The 15,382-nt window shown below is 40.1% G+C and overlaps 1 protein-coding gene across 8 annotated transcripts in view; it reads right to left on the bottom strand.

Annotated features, from left to right (window-relative positions):
- nrxn2b (neurexin 2b) overlaps positions 1-15,382 on the bottom strand; it is a 694,839-nt gene that overhangs the window by 306,382 nt on the left and 373,075 nt on the right. For all 8 annotated transcript variants that reach the window (XM_075451532.1, XM_075451531.1, XM_075451530.1 and 5 more), the window contains 3 exons: positions 9,772-9,891; positions 8,198-8,579; positions 5,110-5,300 (listed from right to left, as the gene is read on the bottom strand). In XM_075451532.1, coding sequence (XP_075307647.1) covers positions 5,110-5,300; positions 8,198-8,579; positions 9,772-9,891 — 693 coding nt within the window. The remainder of the gene's footprint in view (positions 1-5,109; positions 5,301-8,197; positions 8,580-9,771; positions 9,892-15,382) is intronic.

A 15,382-nucleotide genomic window follows, 5' to 3' on the forward strand; every position in this document is an offset into this window, starting at 1 on the left:
TGTGTCATTGATCTGTGCTGCCTTCATTTTTCAATCACTTTCCTTTTTCAATGGGTTTTGGGGAATTTATTAGGTGTGTTGGTTGGTTAACTTGAGAAACTGGGAATGTGTTCACTTTGTTCACCACTTATTCCCTCGGCTGTTGTGTTCTTGATCCATAGGATGAGAATGAATGAAAAAGCTGCCGTGCATCTTATCATCTCGCTCTACCCTGTTGGGTTGATCAGCTGGCTGATGGTATGACATCTTTATACTCATATACTCATATGACATACTTTATACAAAATCTATGAATTATTTTTTTTAAACACTATCACATTGCACCAAAGAGATCACAAGTTTTGAAAAAAAGAATGCAAGTCATCTGGCTTGTGTGCCAGCTTTGCACACACTTGGAATTCTCTCAACCAGTTTCATGAAGTTATCACCTGGAATACTTTTCAATTAACAGGTGTGCCTTGCCAAAAGTCAATCTTGACGGCTTAATATCTGGTTGTTTACCCTCCCCTCCCTCTCCATTTCCAAACCCTCCTTCGAAATTATCTTTCAATTTGTTTAGCATTTGTTCAAAAAAGTCAGATTCAATGACATTTTATAATTCAGCACAGGTATTGCTCATTAGCAAGCATCTTAAAAGAAAGGCACAAGGTATGACAAATTACTCCTGCCCCATCAATATCATCGACCTAAAAAAAAATCCATTATGTTTAATCTACCGATTTTAACAGTCCTCATTTCTCATCACTGTACTTAATGATGACAGTAACATCTTTGACTTTGTCATGTTCCCTGGGAAGTAAAACAGGTAAGTACCCTTCGAGGAATGGACGTCAGTGTTTGCTTGATTTTCCACATGCTTAACACGGTTTGCTTCACCTTTAAAACCATGAAAATGCATACAACAAATAAAACAGTTCAACAACAGCAGACAATTCCTGAAATAACAACTGCAGTTATTTGCTTAACCAACTTCAAGATTTGATTGCTTCACTTTTAAGAATTTGGCTGCGACTGTTGAAGACTAATGATGTGGCCTCCCACAAAGTGTTGTATCCTATGAGATTAATTAGTAAAACATGTTACAGGATGCAGCGAGGGGCATATATTCTCATTGGCTTTAATAACAGAACATTATCTAATTAACCTAAAGTATCTCTGGTTGAATGTACTATGTGCAGCGCTAATTTATTAACGATCAATAGATCATTGTTATATCAAGTGTTCTAACTGGCACAATTTTGCATAAACAAATGGAGTCTATTAGCCCCTGTCCACCCCCAGTGGTAGCCCTGATACAAGTGTTTCACAAAATGAAGACCTGCCCTATAATTGCTGTTGATTGTTGTCAGTGAATTGGTTGCTGCTAATTGCTCCTGTTAACTTCCCAAGCGGAGGAAACCTAAAAAAGATAATATTAACTAAATGAATGAAAAAGAAAAACAGAAAAACACATAATAAGGCAAGACAAAAGGCTCTTGGACACTTCTTTGCAGCGATTGCAGATGCATTTGGTGAAGGAAAGGCCTTTTGCATCTGAATTTATTCAATGATAATGAACAGCATTATTTTCTGGATCAAAGCAGTGGAAATCCATCCTCTGGTTTCTTTTTCTTTCCGTGTGCTTTTGTCTAAAATCTTACTCATATATCATCAATGGTGACGATTTATGATGGAGTAATGCAAAAGATGTGATCAGTTGGGATGCAAATGATCGGAAAAATAAAAAGGGGCGGAGGCGATGGGCTAAGTGGGGTTCAGTGTCCTAACGTTTGAAGTCAGAAACCTGGGACTGAATGAATAACCTATACTTATACCTCCTGAGCCACATGTGTCTGCCCAGCATATATCTTCATTTGCCTTTTAAGCCCAATGCAAAGTGTGCATTTACATAAAACAATTACAATACACAAAATGATTATATTCATAAAAATGATTAATAATAAACATGAAGAAAAAGGTCAACAATTTAAGAATCAATGCTGTATGTTTTTTTTATTTTATTTTTCTCAGAAGCTGAGGAAAAAAAAGTTTTTAGTGGACAGTTTCAAATTTTGGACAAAACATCCAGTGACTATAGGTTAAATGTCCAGAAGGTGTTGAGTTAGAAAATATTGCAGGGAAAATACACTTTATAATGAAGATGCGGGTGAATTGAAAGAAAAAAATCCCCAGTTGACCAAAACAGTTATCTTGTTCATCATTTCTCTGAAATCATATGTTTAACCATACAAATGATTTATAACTCTAATAAGTATGTGGTTTTTTTTTTCCATACAGTACAGTAATAAGCAACGATTTGCAATAATCCAAAAATAAATGCAGTTTTCTCCATTCTTTTTCCACTGTGCTTAAAGATGTGGTGCTATGGGGGTAAAACAGTATATTTCGATCCAGAAGTTATGGCACCTTTGCTTCACCTTGGATGTAAACATTATATTTAAAATTCACCAAAATAGAACACTTGAAATTAAGAAAAGAAATGTCCTGTATGCACAACATTAGTACTCAGCTGTTATCACCCTTTCATCAGCGCATTATCTGTATGGCTACACTCAAACATGTCGGTTATGTGTGACTATGTTAGATAAAAAAGCAAGTTCTAAAACTACGCATTCACTGTGATATATTTTTAAGCCTAGAGTGAGTTGTGTCTTGTCTAACCTCCAAAGAAATTTCTATATTATCCTGATTCCCTATAGTATTAAAAAAGCTTCTATTGCATATTTGATTGAGATCAAACAGGTTACGTCAGTTAAGGAATATGGTCATTTCTTGCTTTAATTTGATTTTTCCTTTTCAGTTTTATCAACTGAAAAGCCAAAGCCATATTCCCTGTATGGAGTATGTTCAACTTGTCTTGCATTCTCTAAGTAAACCACTGACTAATATCCTCAGGGACTGTGTGTGTGTCTTGTTCCCTCACCAAGCTTTTGCTGACAAAGAGGGATGCCTTGAAGATTTTTTTTTGGGGCTGTCCAAAAACAAAGAGAAGGAAGACAGAGCACAAAACCCACTCCCCCCTGCCCATTTTCTCTGCACAATTACACAGATAAAGCTTGGAGAATTGGGTTTCTCTGTCTTTGAAATGCAGGCTGAAATGGTGTTAAAAGAGAGCAAAGAGATTGCGAAAAAACGGCTTATTGTTGCCATTTCTTTTGTTTGATTTGTATAGCTTTGTGTATGATTGCTGTACACTCTGAAAAGCACACATGGCCTGTGCGCACAATGTAAGCAGGGAAAACAACTGTGCTACAAAGTTTTGTAGTAAATGTTGATGTATTTGTCAGGAGACCTCTTCCACCACATTTCGACCTGATGGTTTGCTCTTGTGTTTACAGTGTTTGAGCTGCGCATGATACGCTGGCAGGGGGATTGCCATGGAAGAAACACAGAGAAACTTCTGAATGCCCAATCAGATGAGGGAATTGAGGGGAGCGATATCCCCTTCATCCCTTCCAGGTCCTCTGAAGCAAGATTTACAATTCTTCCCACTAACACAGAGATGCCTCAATCTGCGTCCCTTGCGGGCACAAATTGCTCAGACAAAGAAAAGAAACCCTGAAAATAAGGAAGTGTTACATGTAAGAGCACGCATATCATTACCACAAATGGATGGTTACTCCCCAGTTACACTATGTATGTGATGTTGATTGGACACTGAGGAGCTTCCTTCTGTTTTATTTGAGGAAAAAAAGCATTCAGTGGAGTATCTATTATTTAGAATATGCGAATGGAGCCATTTTCGCTGCATGGCTCCCAGTTGGAGAGCCAAGGGATCTTAACTGTGCATACTTAGCTGCTAGTGTTTCATAAGAGGGTGGTGCAAACAACTTGCATTACACAACAACAGTTACAGTGGACAAGAAAGCTTATTTTTAATCAGATATAACATTTACATTTTGTCAACTGTAAAAACATCTAAGGCTATGTGCCCATTCAGCATGTTCAGCGTGTTTCCTTAAGTTTGGAAATGAGGATGGAAATGGGTCAAAAAACCTAAGTGGCATGCCTCAACACCTGCAGGACTGCGGCACACCAACAAAAATGAGAGAACTTCCGTTGCTTTATGCATAGCTCAAAAGGCAAAACTAAGAAAAAAAGAAAAGAGTAAGCTGGTCAATAAATCATATTCCAAGAAAAGCCCAGGTCTTTGTTTGATCTTTTGACTCCTCACAGCCTTCAGTGAGCTGAGGTGCTCACACTGACTTCTAATGTGTTTCACACAAAGACCCTGGAGAGCACTCTGGACTCTGGGACGTGACATACAGTAGGCAATGCGAAACATTCAGCTGTAATCTTTATATTGGTGCATGCAAGCATTTGAAAGATTTTGCCGATCCTACAGCTTGTCCTCTGTTATTCACTGTTAACATATTCCGTCCATACACCTTGTTCTTTACTCGGCCCCCTGCTTCAGAAAATCTGACTTTTAAGGTCTAATGCCTACTATTACAGTACCTAAGCTACGAGTTCTAGCGTCCCGGCAGATCTAATATACCTATATACCCTTGAGAGCTCTGTAACCATAGCTATTATTTCTAAATGATCCACAAGGGCAGGGTTCTGTAAGTCAAATACACGAAGGTGCCTGCAACTAAAATAGTCAAAATGTGTTGGTAGAAGTCAGGAGGACCCAATGCAACAGTTTTTCTCCCCAGTCAGACTGGCAGCTCAGTGGAAACAAGCAACGAAAAACACAAAAAACAAAGTTTGATGGATGAATTGAGAAACTGTTTTTGGTATGATTGCTTGGTCTGTGATGTTGGATTGGGATTATTTAGGATATCTACCGACAAAGCCTTTTTCCATGTTAATCGCCTGGCCTGCTGTCAAGCAAACATCACTGAAAGGGGAGCAACATCTTCCAATGTATATGTAGCTGGCAAAATTATCAGAGTCTCAAAGAATAATAAAACCAGTGTATAACCATTAGACTTAGTTTAAAATCCAACTGTATTCTGAAAGTGGAACTAATACAGATGGATTTGAGCTGGTATATGTCCATGGTCCAACAAAACTTAAGGAAAAGAAAGATGACATAGCAATGGTTATTTTTCTGAGGGACCACATTTTCTGGAAAATTCTGGAGTCTTGGCTAATGTAATTTACCTTTGAGGTCCAGGTTGCGGGCTCCATTGGAGTGCTGCGTGACGGTGCGTGAGTCGATCTTGAGTGTATGTACGTTGTTGGCATCCCGGGATACCACCACGTTGTGCCACTGGTTGTCATTCAGTGGTTTGTCCGAGTTGCCCTTCATCAGTGACGGGCCATTGCCGAGATCGAACACATAGTGGACATACCTGTGAGAAATGGCGTCTGTGTAAGAACTGGGTTTATTTGGCAAATAGAAATTCTTTGTCAGAAAACAATAAATAAATAATAAATGTGTCGGTTAATTATTTTTTCAGAAAATGGAGACATTTGTTGAAAAAAAAAGTTTAATTTGGCTTGAAACACACTTTCCTATAAGGACAAAGTGATGATTGGTTACGGTCAACAGTACTCATTCTTCAAATTCTTCTCAACTGTCTATTTCACAATTTTTGAAAGAAAATTGTCATTAAAAGATGATATTTTTCCCCTACTGCAAAGACACGTAAACATGGAAAATTCGCTTTCTCTAAAAGCCCCTGTTTGCCCACAGGCTGAGGAGGTAGCACAGGTCCCTGCCTCAGACAAATATGGCTGTCTTTTGTGTATTGAGTTAAGACTACTGTGTCTGTTTCATCCAAGCTATCTTTATCCTCTACCTTGATTACAACTCCTTTATGCTGTCTATTGTCTTTGTGATGGTGAATCGGCTCAGGCTTTTGTGTAGTAACGGTGCTGAATACAGAACACAAGAGAAAGAAAGATACACAAACAAAAGCCTCTTTTTGACACTAATTATGAGCTGCCTTTGGGATGATACAACTTGCAAACATAGCCAGTTTACTTGAGGTGTTTGCTAGCTTTTTCATTTCTTTAACAAAAAAAACCTCACAGATCAGTGCATTGTGTGCACAATTGGGCTTTAACAGTCATCAGCTGATAAACTAAAATAGATATGAAGGATGTAAGCTTTGGAATAAATAAAACGATCTCTACTCTGCTTTCTGTTTACCAACCAGTTACTGTAAAGACCACATACAGTGTGTGCAGTTAACAGCTGAGCTTTTAAAAGGACTGTTTTTGATTGCTCACCAACATAAACTAAAATTACATCCAGCTCTTGATGATTCATTGCAGCATTAAATGAGTCACTGATCTAAAAAAAAAGTTTCAGTGTGCTGTCACGTTGTTGCAAGAACACACCGTTTTATCTAATCTCTCACTTTTTTCACACTGTTTGAACCGAGGTGGGTTGCTGTCAAGACTGGGATGACTTGATAGCACTAAACCAAAAATAAAGCTTGACCCTTCTAATAGTAAATATTAGGGGTGGGGGAAAATATCGATACAGTGACATATCGCGATATTTCGTGTGGCGATATTGTATCGATTCAGAGACACCAAATATCGATATTTTGGTCACATACACATAAAAAACTAGAAATGCACTCAGAGAGTGCAGACCTTCGCCAACCGCCAACCTACCTGTGGATAGCGAGCCATGTATGGACATATGTTCCTAATGTGGGCTACTTGTTCTTTGGCGCTGTCAGCAGAAGAGGCATTCCCTTCTCCCTATTCATTATTGAACAGCAGTGTTCGCCGTTATTATTAATTATTATTAATATTATTATTATTATAATGTTTTGTGGGGAAGCAGTGTTCTGTCAGGAAGCAGTGTTCGCCGTTATTATTACGCTATATGCAGTTATGCATACTGGCTTGCCGTTGCAATCTTTTGTTGTGCTAATTACAGCAAATCCGCGCAATATGCATTCAATCCGCGCACTATGCATTCTGTCTGGCTTTGGCTCTGTTTGGCTTTGGCACCTTGAGGTCGCGCCACCTTGTGGAGGTCGCGCCACCTTGTGGCAGGTCGCAAGATTGCAGCACGAACAGACGAACGAACATCCAGACAAACCAACAGACAAACTCGGGCGATCACATAACCTCCTTGGCGGAGGTAATAAACTCTGTATTATGCATCAAAATAAAATCAATTGCTTCTTTAGTCCACTAGATGGTGCTAACCGTTCACTGTCTGGTGAGCTCAACACAGCGAAGGCGCGGCTCTCGCGAGATCTGGCTGGCCCGTGACGTAGGTCATAGGTGATCACAGCACAGCAACATGGAGGGAGGAGAACTGATAAATGCGCCATCAAAATTGAAGTCAAATGTCTGGACTTATTTTGGATTTTTGAACAAAGAGGGAAAGAAAGACATTGACATGACACATGCGATCTGCAGGGACTGTCGTGCGAAAGTGAAATACTCCGGGAAAATAACTAACATGAGAGTTCACCTCTCCCGCTACCACCATGGATGTATTATATTAACTGGATAAGGGACTGCAAAATGGCCGCCGTTGATTTTAATGCTTGCCTGGCGCATACTCCGAAAAAGTTTCTGACTTCCGGGTTTACTTCCGCGTTATGCGGTGAATAGAGTATGCGCAGTAGAGTCACCCCCCATGATGCTTTGGGGTCTCCCATCATGCCCTGGGGCGATGAGGACGTGCACGTACGTACACATCACAGTGCACGTACACAGCTGTGACGTCACGCTGGGAAAAAAGATTTTTCAGGGGCTTTTCTGGATAAAAAGCCCATAACTTAAAAATATATAATACAAAGATTAGGAAATAACAGTGGTTACAGCTGGAGGCGTCCTATGCACAGTTTTACAGGCATCTCTTTTACTATTGCTGTCTATGGGAAAAATGCTTTTTGGGGCACAGGGGATTTTTTGTTGCAATACCAAGAGTGGCCACTGGGAAAAATCGGCGTGCAGGCTGAGAGGCGGCGCCGAGGTGTGGCTACCTAAAATTTTGCTATATATGGTAATATTTAGTATAGCAATACTCAACATATCGCAATATCGTGATAATACCGTATCGTGGTGTCTCTGGCAATTCCCACGACTAGTACATATGAGTTCTGTAAAATATAACTGGAAAGGAAAACAAATGAGAAAGGAAAATGGGAGAAAGCCAGAGCATTTTTTTTTGTGGGTCAGTGGAAAGCAGTTTTGTACTTAACTGAGACCATGAGGAAAGTAAAGAATAAGTTATTAAATTAGAAAAAAAAAACAAAAAAAAAAAACTCACCCCTTCACTAGTTCCACAACTATAAAGTCGCTCCCGTCTCCAGAATTGAAGAGCATCAGACCATCGGGCGTGGTGGTTTTAAACTGAAAGAAGAGGTGCATAGAGGCGTAAGCTTGTAATGTGGCCAGTGCCAAGTAGCTGCCTTTCGTTCGAAACGTCACCGGATCCGCAATGATGTGACGCATGCCGAAGCGAGCGTTGAGCTCGCAGTAAGAGATGTCTCCATTTTTACACTGATCGAGATATGGCAGACTATTGAAGGTCAGGCCCTGGAGATGGCCAATGAAGTTTGAGGGCACCACCGATGCGAATTGGCGCTCTGTCATGATGCCCGTCTCAATGTTGTGGAACTCAAGTCGCGTGTGAGCACCGCTCATCTGGCCTGAAAACAGGGGATGATACAAAACATTTGCAAAATGGTAATTCAATCATTTACAGCCATGACATTAATGGCACAGATATCTAATAAGACCTGTAAGACATATTTGAACTAGGCTTGGAATTATTTGACACTGCAACACAGTTGAATGATGAGATGAATGAAGCATTCAGAGCACGCAAATAACACAAAGTTGAGATTGTACGACAAAGTAAATGTAATTCTGATGAATCGATGATGCATTTATCTGTAAATGCTATTATTTTATGAATTGAATGAAATTCAACGGTAATTTAGTTATACTGAGTTTTCAGTGTTTATGAGATAATGGAATAGACCTGCTGTGCTAAAGAGTGAGTGTAGAGTCCATGGCTGTACAGCAGTGGTTCAATAAATCATGGGCCAATTTTTTTTGACCTGCTGCAAAGTAAATTATATGAGCAAGAAGCAGAAAATCTCTTGTTACTGCTCTGCACTCCAAAGTTTAAGTTGTTTTTAAGGACATATGCGGTGCAATTAGCTTGGTAAGCTTCCTTACCAAAGCTTTCCAAGCCTTTGATGGGAACCTCAAGGGTATTTTCATGTTTTTCTTTCTCATGAACCAGTTTGTGGACGGGTCACGACTTCACTGGGTCATTCCTCGCTTTTGGCCTCAGCATGCCTCATCATTTTCCTTCATCTAGCTCACACCTGTTCCTCATCTCTTCCTGAGTGTTTTTTTTTTTTTTTTTTTCGTCTGGAGGTACAGTACCGTGAGCGCCTGTGACTCCACCTCTTCACTTGACCCTTCATCTTTCTTTTGCTATTTTCTTAGCAGGAGGCAGAACTTATTCCTCTGTACTATTTTCACAGCTGGTAACTCACTGTAAGGTACATGCATGAAAAACTCCTTTGTGCTATATTTACATTGCATAGAACTCTGGACCCCCGCATTTTCTGGGGTTGCAGCTAGCTTGTCTATCATTATCAGCCTTTTAAAATGAGACACGTAGTGAGTCAATGTGGGATGTTGGTAAGCTTGTGATTGCAGATGGGTATTAATATTTACCCACCGATGTGTGGTGAAACAAATTATTCAAATGTTAGCAATAATCTGACATTTACGAAAGATCACTTTTTAGTTCTGTTACTGCTATCCCTAAATATCAGTTTCACAATAAATTAACAGGACACATGTCTCCAAAACACAACCAACCTTCTACTGTGACATTATCCACAGACAGCTGTAGGCTCTTGCCTCTTCGTACCACCTTCACTGTGTGCCACTCGTTGTCGTTCAGCTTCTGCCCCGCAAACAGAGTCTCAGGTCCTTTGCCTGTAGTAGGAGGAATTAAAATCACAAACAGCGCAGTGGAAATGTGTGCACCCACCCATACAACCCCCCCCCTACACACGTGTAGCCCACAGTGGGTGACATAAAGAGAATACCTCCATGTTTGCAAAACACATTCAACACAATTTTTCCACTATAACAGAGATCAAATCAATCAAATATCTAACCGGAGAAAATGCAAAAGCAAACGTCCTATCAGAATCTCAGCAGAAGAAATGAGTCATCTCAAAAAGTCAATTACAACAGGAGACAACCTGAGATTCTGAGTTGCAGCATTATGTTGCTCCTTCACAAAGCATTTCAATGTCTCAGTTCAACAAACAGAAAGTGCAACATAAGTAGAGGAGCTGATGGGTGAGACCAGACGGCTTAACTGCTCATTCTTCAAACCACTCTGCTCCCTAATTCTCTCTTTACACTTCTCTACTCCCAATTCCCTCCGCCTCTGCTCTCCTCTCATGTGATGGTTCCGCCACTGTGGGAGACAGTTCAGTGCAGCAGCATAAGGTGTAACAGAGATGCTTATTAGAAAAATATTTACATAAGCAGGGAACAGGCTATTAATAGTCTGCAAACAACAAAGCCGTATTGCCTCAACATTAGAGCAAACTGTTGGCAGGAAAGAGTAACGGCACCAGAAACTGCGGATTATGACTAAGACAGCAGCCATGAATCCTCCCAATGCACTAGGGTGAGCTGATGTGATTCACAGCTAAGGTCAAGGCGGTGGCTGGAGAACAGCTGTGCCAGATTTATTTATTTAAAAAAAAAAAAAATCAAAATAGACAAATAAGTATGCGCGAAGACAATGAAAGGAAAAATGATCGGCAGCTGATATGAAGGCTGAATAGTGGTGGGTGTACAGAGCATCATAGTAATGGGGGATGAGAGCAAAGGAACAGGATTCTGTAAATGACAATATACTGAGAGCAGGTTGAAAAAGACAAATACCAGAAGACACCAGACACCTCCATTAAGCCTCCCCGGTACCATCCCCAAAGTTAGGCAGCTGTGGAGTACAGTGGCACCTATTGCAGCTGGTAAATAAACACATAATGCCATAACATACTGGCTTTCTTACATTGACACTATTGATTATTAGTTTGTTAAAAATATACAATATTTGAAACAACACATGGTCAGTAGATCTTCCCTGATTGGTTTGCTGGTCAGCACCTGAGAGTATTACAGCAGTTACCTAAGTAGATGATATAGTACAGCCTTGCAATATATGATTGTCCCTCCCAGTTGTGTGTGAAATTATTTAGTCTACGGGAAAAAATGTCCTATCAATTGATGGCCTCGCCTGGCAAAAACACATACGGCCCTCAGAAGAATTGTTTTCCCATTTACTCCTGCTACTTTTTTATTATATCATTTTTTTCATGGGCCTTCTGTCTTCAGCCACGCGAAATTGGATAGAGAGAGACTTTTGATCACACCGTCTGTGAAGTACATATAGAGGAAAAAGTTGCTAAACTGCTACAAGGAGACCAGAACCGGATGAAAGATACTAGAGGTTGTTTGAGGTTAAAAATAAGACAGAGAGGATAGACAGAGGGATGGAGGTAAAATGTAGAGATGGAAGAATATGTAAAAGGGAGAATGAAAAGAATGCTGCAAAAGACGGAAAAATTTGGGGGAAAAAGTGCAACAAACGCGCAGCAGAGCTGGCTGGCTGATATAAGATGGTAAGAACAGCTCAGTGCAGCACAAATGAAGGGGAACGGCTACCCTTTAGAATGGAGTTCATGTAATATTTATCTCGCTTGGCTGCAGCAGGCCACAGGAGAGCAAGGGCCACTGCTGCCCACATACCCTGAGCCATTTGGCCATTATTAGTAACAATGGGGGCCAACACTTTACGGGAAAGAAAAGGTACAGTTGGACGAAAAACCCATCATCATACTTAAAGAAAAAATCATATAGATCTGTGACGCCACCTCTACACAGTCACATGTCTCATCAGGTTTTAATGATTGGAAGTGTAGTTTTCTATTCGTATGTATGACTAAAATGAAACTGTGTGCTTTAAATATTCGTACACTGGCTTACAGACAAGATCATACGGCCAGCAGAGAGCGATGACTCCCTGATAGCCACATATTGACAGAGCGTCGAGTGTTGTATTCCTGCCAGAGAAGTAAAATGAAGCCTTAAATCACTGCAAAGGTAAGACTGCAAAGAAGAAAACTGAAAATGTTCCCTCCAGGGTTAAATGAGCCACTAAGTCTTTAATACAGCCATTGGCAAAACTAGTCATTGTAGTCATTGCTTAAAATAACGCAGGGCATCAGAGCTCATTAACAAAAGAGATGGCAATTATTAAAATGCAATTAATTCTCATTCTGCCACTTGTGCCCTCTTCTTTTGTCTTCGGCCTCAGCAGGGCTAAAAGCTATAATAACCTTAATAGAAGCTCTTTATCTCCTCCATCTCTCCTCCCGTTTAATCCCAGTCCCTTTCATCCTCTCATTTTTTCTTACGCTCTAAATTTGTCAAATGGAAGCTGAGGAAATGTCAACATTTCTTACTAGTGTACAAATAGTTAGGGCTTTGGATTATCTTTAATTGACTGTCAGTGAACTATAAGTAGGAAGTGTGATCTTTGCCGGCGCTTCTATAATTACCAGCAGTCATCCATCATCGGCTGCTGTGTTTTCCATGTAAACAACTTGATTTATGCAATCGGATCAATGGAACACAAGCCTTTAGCCAAAGGCTGCAGGTCGTTGCCATCAGCCTCTATTCAGGCTGTGTGGCTGCTGCAGTGAGTACTTGAGCGCTGTTGTATAATTATCGTGTCTAAACTCTAATCAAAACAACTTGAGAGTGTGAAGCTGCTCATCAGTCTGCCATGGGCTGATGACAACAACATTTTTAACATCACAATCAAGAAATGAAAGATAAGAAAAATGTCTGTTTGAGTAAGGCCATGATACAGGTATTTGTCAGAATGCTGATGATGATGCTTTAAAGGAGACTTATTATGCCCTTTTTTCACAGGTCTTAATGAAATGTCTGTGATATGCTGAGTCACAGCATGACTGCGGTAGTGCTGCTACAGCAGCTCCTTTTTCATGCAGCTATTTACATCTACATTCAAGCAGATCATTTTAGGGGAGTGAAGTGACCCACTCAATTCCAGGCCACCCCTCTTTTACTCCTCTGAGATCTAGCACTTAATAACCAACAGACCAACAGACCATGACCAGACTGATGTCAATGTCAATGACTGCCAATTTTATTTCTAAATACTTAAATTTCCCTCATCTGCAGTTGTACCATGAACAGCTGGTTGGCTAATGATCTTTTTTTTTAGGTTGTGGGTAACGTGTGAATGGCTTGGTGTTAAAACATACCACAGAATGTAACATTTAATAGTACCATTGAGAAATTGGATCACAAGTATTTCATCCCATACTCCATAAACTCTGGACTTCACTGTCTTCACTGGACTTCACTGTCCACTGTATTGCCCATACCTCTATTTAAAGAAAAAAAAAAGTTTTCTAGTTTCTTACACCAAAAACCGATGCCATATGGGCAATATTTCTCCGATGTTCGTTTTTGTATTGGTCGCTACTGTGCTGCACCGATGGGGAAATTTGTAACCTCTCACTGACAAAAAAAAAAAGAACACCATCTAGATGTCAGAATTTCTTGTTGTGATGTAAACCTTGAGAGAAAACACTGGCAAAGGTTTATTAGCCAATTTATTTCTGACGATGAGTTTGATGTAAACAGCAAATCAAAAAACAAAGGCAAAGGAGCCTCAACTTTCTCCCTCTGACGTACAGAGAACGCAGCATCATCTGAATTAAGGTCAGGCGGAGACAACAAAAAAATGGGCTGGATAACTTTGTAAATTTACCCTGTAAATCTGAACGGCCCATTGAATGACACACTTTCAGAATTTTTGTGGCCCGAAGCAAAATGCAGCGGTTTTTGGAGTTAGTTGTGACCTCAGACACTCAAATATTTGCTTTCAAGTGCATTTTCTCTATCATATGCCCCCTTAAAGGTGTTTAGGACAGATGCCACAATCTAATAAGTGCACTTTGAATTGCCTTGTGTACGAATTGTGCTCTACAACTAACAGCTTTGCATGCGCACATAGTCCAATTAAAATCCCCAATGACAGTGAAAATCATCAGCACATTGTAGACCGAGCAAAGCTTTCATTATATGTTTTTCACACTTATCAATTAATTCCATTCTTCCAGTGGGAGACAGTCTGAGAGGGCTTGATCTTTTTTGGGCAACCAACAACACTCGTGCGTCATATTGCCATTGTCTAGCAAATTTGCTTCATGCAGTCATCCAATATGGAGGCCGACTGTTTATCAGGGACACTCAAGCATATGCAGTTAGAGGGCTGATATTGTCTGGGGTTAACTGTAGGGTGAGTCTACAAGATAAAAAGGTCAGCGTTTTCTAGGAGGAACTGAATAAGGAATAAGTGTCTGAGCTAACAAGACAGGTTATACCCCATTTTACTTCACCATACTGTTCCCTGATGAAGTTGTAGACAAAATACGCTGATTAAATTGCAGTAGCATGTAGGATTAAACATATATTTGTGTACATTATAGCATCTGTGTAGCATTGGAAGGTTTTACAATCAGTCTTCAGAACACAATTTAACATCAAATAGAAAAGAAAGTCACAATAGAGAAGTACTGCGTCCTAAATATACCATTTTTTCATCCTATCAGTACCATCTAAACTAAGTCAGGTTCACTTATATTAGATACCCTTTACAACAAAATCATACACCTTTTTACAGGGCTGTACAGAACCTGCCATCTTTGAGCACCACAGTAATGATTGCCAGCCTGAGCTCGTAATTCAAACTGAATAGAAGAGAACAACATAAAGAGCCGTTACTGCCCCGTAGAAGATGTGAGAGAAAGTCAGGCTCAGAGGTGCTTGGTGTAAGGGGGCAGGATGGAAAAAAAAGAAAATTATTTCACTCAAAGCAGCGAAAAAGTAATCAAAAGCTGCCTGAGAGGCACTGTCATTTTCGGCTTCTTTGTGGTTTGTGACAGGTGCCAGAATCAAATTAAAACAACTAGCGATCATATGATTTTAGGCTGATAAATAACATTTTACAACCACGGGATGGACCTCAGGTAACCCCCTTTAGTGTACCCATTTGGGAACGTTCATTGTGCTTTAAATACGCAATAGTGTGCTCGTATCTCTCTCTCTCACTCACTGAAACAGAACTATACAGAAAGATGCCTACATCGGTGTTTCTACATCTCTGCATACTTTTTAGAGGCATGAACACCTCTCAGCCTTCATCCCCAGAGAAAGCACCAAAAAAAAGTGAAATAGCAGTAAAAGGACCAACCAACCAACTCAGTGGAGTTAGAGTTGGATTTTTGAGACTTCAGCTGGAAGAACCAGCAGCTGGTGGGTGTTTCTCAGGTGTTCTGGAGGCTATGAACTAAGGCCACATGGCTTC

Source organism: Odontesthes bonariensis, chromosome 19 (genome assembly GCF_027942865.1).
Source record: "Odontesthes bonariensis isolate fOdoBon6 chromosome 19, fOdoBon6.hap1, whole genome shotgun sequence".
Lineage (NCBI taxonomy): Eukaryota > Metazoa > Chordata > Actinopteri > Atheriniformes > Atherinopsidae > Odontesthes > Odontesthes bonariensis.